Source organism: Myodes glareolus, chromosome 8, assembly GCF_982192425.1.
Source record: "Myodes glareolus chromosome 8, mMyoGla1.1, whole genome shotgun sequence".
Taxonomy (NCBI): Eukaryota; Metazoa; Chordata; class Mammalia; order Rodentia; family Cricetidae; genus Myodes; species Myodes glareolus.
In genome coordinates this window covers 69,333,002-69,343,367 of record NC_142033.1, presented here as the reverse complement: position 1 = coordinate 69,343,367, position 10,366 = coordinate 69,333,002, and the positions used below count along the sequence as shown (strand labels likewise).

General features: G+C 41.9%; 1 protein-coding gene across 2 annotated transcripts in view; it reads right to left on the bottom strand.

Annotated features, from left to right (window-relative positions):
• Positions 1-10,366, bottom strand: part of Kiaa0232 (KIAA0232 ortholog) — a 62,672-nt gene that overhangs the window by 18,133 nt on the left and 34,173 nt on the right. For both annotated transcript variants that reach the window (XM_085691973.2, XM_085691975.2), the window contains exons 4-5: positions 1,040-1,106; positions 49-130 (exon numbers count right to left, since the gene is read on the bottom strand). In XM_085691973.2, coding sequence (XP_085548099.1) covers positions 49-130; positions 1,040-1,106 — 149 coding nt within the window. The remainder of the gene's footprint in view (positions 1-48; positions 131-1,039; positions 1,107-10,366) is intronic.

The window sequence follows — 10,366 nt, the reverse complement described above, 5'->3', positions numbered from 1 at the left end:
AACCAGTTTTAACAATGCGAAGTTCATATTGAGTACAGTCTTACATACATTTCCACTTGATCCTTGGCTGTAGGGGATAATTCTGCCTCTGGAGAGGGAGACCCCTCTAACTTTTTGTGAATCTTCTCTTCTGTTATAAAACAAAAATTCATAAAAATTATCATATATCCAGTTAATAAACACTATGCTTTAAAACATTTCTCAAGAAAATTTAATTAGATATGATACAAGCCTTTGTGGCTTAGAGAGAAAAGCCCACACCAGTGTATAACACCAATCTACTGAGTGAACAGAAGGCATACTCTGGCTAGGCCTCATAAGCACCAGGCTGCAGGCTGAGTGAGAGTCCTTTATCTCATCACCAAAATCACACTGGAGGCTCTTAACTGAGAGCCTGGCATTCCCTGTGTACTTATTAATTAGATCAGAAGGAGTGAACATCTGTTCATATTCCAAAAATATTTTCTCACAAAATTCTGAGTCATGGCCTTTGTATTGACTCATTTTGGTCAATGCTAATATGAAAAGAAAACACCTCACTACAGTTAGATCTGTGACTTAACATGTAAGTAAGCATGGGCTGTGCTTCAGTGCCAACAGAAACAAAGGCTATTCACTTAGCTTGGTCCAAGTTATTGCCGTAAGTTGAAAATAAGCTTTCCTTAGCAGAATAGCAGAAGGCTTCAAGAGTGTACGCTGTACAGTGACTTTGACAAGGACAGGAACAAGGTTCCTTAAGCTAAATGTAGCCTCTTCCTGAGGTCCTGCAGATCACTTAGGAATCCAAGTGATAGTGATTGAATGAGCCTGGCAAGTTGGCCTACCTAAACCACTCAATGAAGACAGAGGTTCCTTCATGTTTGAGAGGGTACCCGTGGACTACCACCCACCTTTGGGAGCAGGGATTTCCCATGTGGCCACTAATGACCTCACTGAAGCCTCCTGCAGAGCTGAGGGTGATGAGAAATGCCAGCCTAGAGACACACACTACACTGAGAAGTACCCTGCAGGGCTGCAGTGGCTGCCCCAGCACACTCACCTTGCTCACTCTGTAGGTCTTTCAGTCTGCAGCAGAGTTCCTCCACTAAAGTTTCAATTCCAGAGCTCTGTATGAGACAGAAGACAGTCAGCTGATCAACAGGTGCAGAGAAAACAGGCATTTTACATTAATACTAAGGACCACAAGTCTTCCGTGTTCCAAAAGGAATACATTATCAATTCTTAAATGTACCCCAGAGTTCAAAAACAGCCCACTTGTAAAAGCAACCTAGTATAAGCATCTTATTAATGAAGGACAGTAAGTGGGACTTACTAATAAAATGTGGCAATATAAGAGTAGCTCCCAGAATGGTATCTCTCTTGCTCAGTAAGGCAGATCTAAGTGTCCATCATCTGACAAAAGTCAGTTGCCCACAGAACAGCACCAAGACTCTTGGTTCTTTGTAATCATGGTTTTGTACAAACCCAACACAAAGATTATAAAACCTCCTTAGTCCTCTAGGAGATTATAGCCTACAAGAAAACACAGTAGGAGCTCCTCTGTCCTTCCTTTCCTGTCTTCTCCTCTTTTCTTTTATAGAGTGTGAACTTGCACGATTTCAGCAGAAAGCACACCTGGAAGCTCTAGGTTATTCAAGAGACAGGCACAACTATACTTCTACAAAGACATGCAAGAGCCAGTGAGATGGTTCAGCTGATGGTAAAGGCACTTGCCACCAAGACTGACAACCTGAGTTCAATAGCCAGGACTGACACAGTGCAAGGAGAGAACAGACCTTCCACAAGTTCCAAAGATATGCGTATATAGAGGGCACAAGAGGATCTGGAACTGAGGATAAAATGAGTCAAGCTTTAGAGAAATGTGCACTGGAAACAGGCAGGACACTTGATCTTTCACTCATTTCAAATTCTATCTTTTTGTTTCAAGAAAAAAGAAAAATCTGCACAATGGACAGAAAAGTGAGAGTGTTTCTTAAAACCTTTGTATTTACTCAGGGACAAGTTATGTCTGGGTTGGAATCTTGTGTCTTTGAAAGGACACAGCTGGACAGATGCACACAGAAGAACCGCCAGAGACTCTGTGCCTCTGCTCTGCGCCTCCAGGGGCTAAAAATAAACTTCACCCATTCTCTGAACTCAAAATGACTCAGCAAAGTGTAGCAGATGTTGTAAAGAAAAAAGCCCCCTCACACAGTTTTGGCGACAAGAAACAGATTACAATTAAGAAGGTAAACTATAAATATTCATATTTACTTTCTATCTACAGAATGTCCCAGACTTTAAGAGGAAAAGGGGAAAACAGGCCAGAGGACAGCTGCCTCTTACTTACGGCTTTGAAAAGCATGCAGACAATACGGTCAACAGTGAAAGGCTGCACAACCTCACCTTTGAGGTCTGCTTACCATAATAGTCAAGGTGTGATGAGGCCGGCAATTATAATCCATTCTCCAGGATCTTGAAACTAACACGGGTGTCAGCTGACATGCCGCATACTGTCTTGTAAAACAAGCCTATGTCACTGCTTGCAAACCTGGAGCTATTGCCAGTGCAGAACATGGAGCCTCTGGGGACTGCTTACCAAATTCCTTTCAACCTCTAAAATAGGCTAGCATTTCCTACCCCTGCAGAATGCCTATGGCAAACTGTGAACAAGGTATACATGCTATCTTGTAGTTAGCATAAACTACAGACACACAACTAGTTACACATGAAAGCAATACACATGTAACTATCATCAAATCACAGTGTATGTATGTATACAGTCTTGTATATATGTATATACTCATATGTAAAATATCTATGTTTTCAAATACTACTGGCAACATAAGAAACAGTGCCTCACTTCTTACTCGATGTGTACATCAAGCTTTACTAACCAGGTTTCTGTTTTCTTTCTTTAGCTACTGTGCTATCCTACATGTGTACATGGATACACACAGAGAAACACACACACCACCACCACCACATATTCATACATATTTTTATAATACTAGAGATTAAACTCACTCTAGTTATTATTTTTTAAAAACCATTAGGCCATCATGGTATCCTAATGGTAAAATGGGAAACAAAGTCATCCAAATCTACAATCAAGCCATTGTATGCTGGCAAGTATTCTAAAAAGTTCATTTAGAACTGTTACTGAGAAATTTCATCTCCATTTCTACCTATAATATATACTATTAAAATTTTTGAATAATTATATTTTAGTAGTCTATCATATCCATAGATGTTTTGGAAAGACTTAGCTTAAAGCATCTTAAGAAGGCACAAAAGTTAGGGTGTACCTGTGTTCTAGAACTCCCACAGGAACACCTATGGAGAGAAGATGCTGTGGCTCTGCTGTGGCGTTCTGCCTGGCCTCTCCTGACTGCGACCATACTCATCCACCAAATGTCCAAACGTGTGGAAAGTGCTCTGCAGAGCAAGTGCACTCTAGAAAGCACAGTGGAGAGCCATGTGCAGGATGGTCATGTTTCCAGAGCTACTTAGAAGGCAGCCCCTGGACACTCACAGGACAATCATGAACTCTCACCCAGTAAGCAAGTGGTTCAGGTGGTCCACACGCCAGGCAGGTCACATGGAGAATAGGAACCTGGCCTCCTAGAAGTCACATGGTAGTATCTCTTACCTTTCTGGGAACATCGTTAAGTGGGATAGATTTGGGCTTGGGTCTCCACATCTGGCTCTGAATTCCTGCCCTGCCTCACACACTGGAAACAAGGGATGTGCTTATTGCTCTAGCTCTCTAAACCCAAGAATACCTCCAGTCCTCTCAACACTCACATAGGTGATGTGCCTGTCAGAGCCCGTATCACCCAGGCTACTTAAGTATCAATGTCATTTTAAAATTTTGTATGCTGTTCTTCAAAACTGCCTCAGTGTCTGATGATGTGGATTGGGAGGCAGGCCTAAGAGGCTGAGTTGGGGCATGGGCAGTGTCAGTCCAGTTGACAGCAAGGCTGCCTCTAGCAGACTAACAAAGTACCCTGTAGGCTGTTGCCCACAGTCTCTTTGGTTTGGTCTGTGCCTCTGGCCTCCTCGCTGGTAGCTGCATGACAAGGTCAGGTCTATTACTCTGATGTAAACTAAGGCTTATCATAGAGTACAGTTACTGTACTGCTGCTTCTGGGAGGTTTCCTTTGTGCCTTGCTTCTCAGACCCACAGCATTCTCAGACATCTCCCATTCTTTTCCATGTTTCCTGTGCTTCTTAATTTGAAGCCATATCAGTCAGAAAGAGGTGACTGGCCTGGTCTCCTCATTGTCTGCCTTCTCTATACCAAAAGACTTCATAGCTGTGTTAAACATCCTAAGCTTCTCTTTCATGGAGAACTCAATGGACTGGATAGTCCCCAAGTATGAGATGGCTAACCCCAAGCCCAACTCGTGCACACCCAATATGAAAGCATATCCTTAACTTCCATTTGAACATGGCACAGTAAACTAACTCAAAGAGATCTGGGTCTAAAGCTACGATAAACCATGTGACTCCACATAAGTCACTGACCTACCCCAGTCTCAGTTTCCACACTGGAAGACCACCTGCAGTAGCTGATTATTGGATTTCCTATACTGGTGGGTCCCTCAACTTCTTCATTCCTCTGTTCTTCCCAGTGCCACAGCTGCATACTCTAAGCCTTCCATTAATATTGTCTCATATTGCTGGAGCTTCCCACAGGGCAGGAAACCCTGACTGCCCTGGGGACGGAGGGGAAGGAGGGGGGGAGTGGGGGGAGCGGGAGGGTGTTGGGAGGGGGGCGGAAATGGAAACTTTTATAATTTAATAAAATTTACAAAAAAAATAAAAAAATAAAAAAAAATATTGTCTCATATTTATTGCCATGGTTAAAATGTAAGAAAGTGCCTTGTCTCTTATTTGCTGTTTTTCTGCTGTTGGATCGTCCTTCTGCATGACTTCTGAATGGAGCCCAATACCTCACAGCCCAAACTGTCTTCAGTATCTCCAGAACATCAGTGCAAGAGGGCAGCCCCTTACTCTGATACCCACGAGTGAAGCAAGTTGTTCAGCACTTGCTCGTTAGTATGCCCTCCCAAAATAAAAACACATTAGTAATGTGATACACACTTATAGAATGACAGCTCTAGGCTCCACAGACCATGCCTTCTAAAGCACCAGTCCTGTGAAGACAGAAATCACTGCTACCCCATTACAGCTGCATGGAACCACACACAAGACCAGCAGAATTTTCCAGCAAATTCTGCTAACCTACGAAGTTGAAATCAAGTATAGGAGTTCCAGTCCCATACTGTACAGAGTTCTCTTATAGTTTTACAGATTAGAATCTGTGATTTCTACAGCAAAGCTGGAAAAGAAATGGAAAGAAACTCAGGTAAGGTATCAAAAAGAATGGCTACTGATAACAGTATATTAAAGAATCAAGGATCAGCTTCACACTTTAATGTCTGAAGGTTTTAAAAAACCTTTATAAAATTTAGAACTGTCAGTCGGGCGGTAATGATGCATGGTTTTAATGCCAGCACGTGGGAGGCAGAGGCAGGCAGATGATCTCTGTCAGTTTGAGGCCAGACTGTTCTACAGAGTTCATTCCAGGACAGCCAGGGCTGTTACACAAGAAACCCTGTCTCAAAAAACAAACCAACACCAAAACAAACAAAAACAAATAACAAAACAAAAACAAAAACAAAAACCCTGAGAACTATCAGTGGTAAGCTAGAAAGCAGACGACCACCTACTGAAAACTCTGAGCACACAGAGTAGGTGCTCACAAACTCTTGCCTTCAGGGTCAAGAAGTAGAACAAGATTTTAAAATCTCCAAACCAAAATGCTGTTCGCTCTAAAGCCCCAGTGAGGTTGACAGTTCCTATCTTTGAACACAGAGGACTTTCAGAGTACCTCCAGTTCTTACAGTATCTGCTCTTTAGAAATGGCACAGATCAGGAGCGAAGCACCCACTGGATGAACACATGTCATATGCAGGGAGGACAGAGGTCTAGGGCACAGACTGCATACTGCTGTGGTGGTGCAGAGAAGACAGTGAGGAGGAAAGGTTCAATTTGGGCAGCACACAGCTTAGTGGTTCGGTGCCTGCCTAGTACATGTGGGCCCTAGGTTCCAATCCAGCACTACCTTCCCCACCCCTCAAAACATCTGCTATATGTGATGATAAGATAATACCAGTAGCCAAGCACAGTAACACTAGCCACAAGAGGATGGTACAGGAAGATGTCCAGTTTGAGGGGAGCCTGTTCTACACAATGAAATTCTTTCTTAAAAAAAATAATAATAAAACATAAACACCAACAAAAAAAGCAAAACAAACAACAAAAACCACAATCAAAGTTTACAAAAAGGCAACTCTGTTTTGCTTCAGTCTTCATTAGGGAAATGATGTGACCCATTTACCCTTGCCACAAGACAACCATCTACAAAGTTCACCCTTGAGAACTGAGAGCTTTGAGTAACAACTACACAAAATCAAACTAATCTATGATTGTGTTGGACTGCAAGCTGAACTTGCCTAAAGGCACAAGAATTCACTAAACATGTTTCAAGGTATGACAACAGATGAGCTATTAATTCTTCTCTCTGCCATCAGACAGAAGAAAAGATTTTAACCTGAATTAAGTTCTCTAATGTTCCTTTTGCCTTATGTCATCTTCTAAACATAAGAAGATTTTGTTTTCAACACATAGGAAAATATCCCATTTATTACTGGACCATTTCTTTTTCTCTTCAGATATTTGTGGGTCTTCAGTAAAAACTAAACTCTGATGATTCAGGTCAGAAGCTTGGAAGGTTCTGGGTTGAACTTCTTGAATACTTTTCATTAATATCACACTGTCCCTTTAATAAGAAAGGTCAAGGTTTCAACGCAGGGCTTGGAGTAGATACTTTGCAAAATGATATTTTGCTTGCTTATTTATTTAATATTACTTATTATTATTTTGAGGCTAGTCTTACTCTATAGCCCAGCTGACCTTAGACTCACCAGCTTCCTGCCTCAGCTTCCCAAATGCTCTGATTATAGACATGGTCCACCATGCCTGGCTGAAGCAGACATTTTCATCTATGAAGTGTGACTGGGGAAGGTCATTAACCTGCATGAAAAATACTGTACAGAAAATTCTTACATTTGCTCCTGGCCAGGTCCATAGCTTTTGTCAAATACCAGAGTCTAAGACTTCAATCTAGTGACCCAAAGCCTCATCGGGCAGGCTGGAAAAGGTACCACAAAGAATAGATAAGAGCCTTTGGAACACACCTTTAATCCCAGCACTTGGGAGGCAGAAGAGGTGGATCTCTGAGAGTTCAAGGACAGTCAGAGCTACTAGGTGTGTAGTGAGATATTATCTCAAAAAAAATAACACACAAACAGAGAGAAAGACAGAACATACAAGAGGTGGAGAACACAATGAAAAGGTTGGAAGATGTATTATTAAGAAAATATGCCAAAGTTAACAATTACTAATAACTAAGAATGAAAGAAGAGAATGGTTATAAGCACAAAATTTTAAACATTTAAAAGAAAGTTGTAAAATAAATACAGAATGGTGCTATTTACATGAAATTGAAGAACATGTGAATTAATCCTAAGCAGCAATAAACGCAAGCATGGGGAAGGGAGAGGAGGGTAAAAGTTTCGAGCTCTGGGCGTGCAGAATGACTGCCCCTCATCCTGCTCCCCATACTGTAACCCCACACAGGCTTATTTTTATGTTCTCTGATCACTGAACTTGTAGGTTTTTAGAACAGCCTCTTCCACTTGTTTCCTTTCTCAGGTCCTCACTTCTCAACATTTGAAAGATCAGAAATTTCTACAGAAGCCTCAAATTTCCACCTTTTCTGGAAAGAAAAGCTCCCAGCTACATAAGCAGCATGAAAGCATTCTACTATTTAAGGCTTCGGAGGCCCACAAGCAACTCAGCCAACCAAAGGTCATGTAATCACCTGCACCTCACACTCTCAGGGAGGTGTCCCACACTCCAGGAATTCTTCATCCCCAGCCACTCAGATGGATGCCTTCCTGGGATTCCTTTCCCTGGAAATAGGAAAATACTCTCGAAGGTGCTCAGACCACAGACCTTTGTCATACTCCTGGACTGTTTGCCTTTTCTCTACCCTACATGCAGCTCTACCTTCAATACAGAGTCCAACTAGCTCTTATAATCTGCCATAGGGTCACTGTGCCAGCTGTTGCTTCATTTTGCTTTCTCAGACAGTCTCACTGTAGTACAGAATACTCTCCAACCCATGCTCCCCAGCCTTCACACAGGTTCTTCACTTATTTCACTAGTTTGCACTCTACCCCAGCTAGCCAGCATCACCATCGTCCAGTCTCTAGGCAACAGTCATAAGCTATAATCATCATTTAAGTCATACTGTTATCATCCTCTTCTCCAAACCCTCCAATCCTTCAGAGTTTCTCAGAAGAAAGCCTAAGACTCTCAGAAAGCCCATTCATATATCACCCGGGCACCTAGGAAGAGAAGGCCACACTCCAGAGCACAGCAGCTCTGGGTGTTCTTAAGCATACAGACAGGCACTTTACACTTTTGAAATGCTCACCAATTCCTTTACAAGCTCCAATCACTTTATCAATCCACTTCTGTGACCGTCTAATCACACCATCTTTCTCTGTTCTCTGTCCATCACCATACTTCATCACAGTACAAGCAGACACGTTCGCAGCCTATAAGATTCTTTTTCTAAGTGACCAGCATTGGATACTGCAGCAATCATGCTGAGCTGGAGCTGGAATGGCCATTCTTTAACACATTTAAGCTAAAGCATAAATTCACAAAGAAAGGAAAGATCCCCAATTGGGGAGAATGGCAATGGGAGACTTTAGGTCATTAGGGACAATAGCTTTATATGATGTTCACAGTTCCTAGTTCAGGACCCTCTTTGGACCTTTACACTTTCAGCCCACGGTTTCAGTGAGACATTCCTATATCTCATCTCTATTTTTCTTAAACTAGATGAATGATGTTCTTGCTTTGAGTAATATATAGAATATATACTCTATTTTTCTTAAACTAGAATAGAATATATATTTCTTAAACTTAAATAGAATATATACTCTATTTTTCTTAAACTAGATGAATGATGTTCTTGCTGTGAGTAAAGCAATGGTACCTATGATAGAGAACCATATATTACAGACTGCCTCTGGAAAGTGCCTCAGGGGCTCAAATGTGTGAATAAATTTCCCAGGTTAGCAACACTATTTTACAAAGTTATGGAGCTTTTGGAACATGGTACTTAGGAGCAGGCCTTTGAAGGCTTCTAGCCTGGCCAAACCTCTGCTCTAGATCTCTGCATCCTGATCCTCCAAAAGCTAACAAACCAAGCCTCAAGTTCTCCTGGCCCCACACAATCTCCTCCACACCATGCCTTTGCCGTCATGATGAACTGTAATCTCTAAAACCCTAAACCAAAACAAATACTTCCTTCCTAAAGCTGCTTCTGCTAGTACCTGATTACAGGAGGGAAGACACTAGACTACCCATAGAAGCTGCAGTTTTTAAATTCCTGTGCCCAGTGGATGTGGTGTATGAGCAGCAACTTTGGGCAATTTGGAATTAAAAAGTCAAAAGTGAGGAGGAGAGAAAAAGAGTTAGGAAGAGGATTTCCAAGACAGGAGAGGTTTTTAAGAATGAATACTCTATTTAGTTCTAGAGAAATTCAATAGCATCTATATTCAGAACTCAGCCTGATAGGCACTCCAAGGTTAAAAAAAAAAAAAAAAAGAAAAATGAAAGGAAGGAAGGAAGGAGGGAGGGAGGGAGGGAAGGAGGCAGGCAAGCAGGCAGGCAGAAATGCAGGCAGGCAGGTAGATCATCCTTGGATCCAAAGAGCACAGTCAAATTAACAATCGAAATCTAGGGTTAGAGGTTGTAACATAAGGTGATGCCCAAGTATGGAGGATACCCAGCCAGGAAAGCAGGTTTCACAGACAATTGGGAGTTGGTTAAGATCACAGTTGGGGTTGGGGTGGGGTGAGAAGACAATGTGGACTAAGTAAGTATTAAAGGCCCCTGCAACAGATGCAGTTAGATGAGTGAACTCCACAGGTAACAGATGAAGCAAACTCTAGCACAGTATTAGGGCATAGGACCCTTTGGCTCAGGAAGGAAGTCTGAAGGTTGGAACCCTCTCAAGTCAACCTTCCATTATAATAGTGTTTAAAAACTGTACCATCTCACCGCACAACCATTTCAAGTAGTTATAATTCAGAGCTTTCATCATAAGAGTGGTGACAAAGTAAGAACTGATAGTATTTATTTAAACAGATGATCACTTTAGAAAGATGATCACTTAGGGGGAGGGGGGAGTGGGAGGGTGTTGGGAGGAGGGGCGGAAATGAAAACTTTCATAATT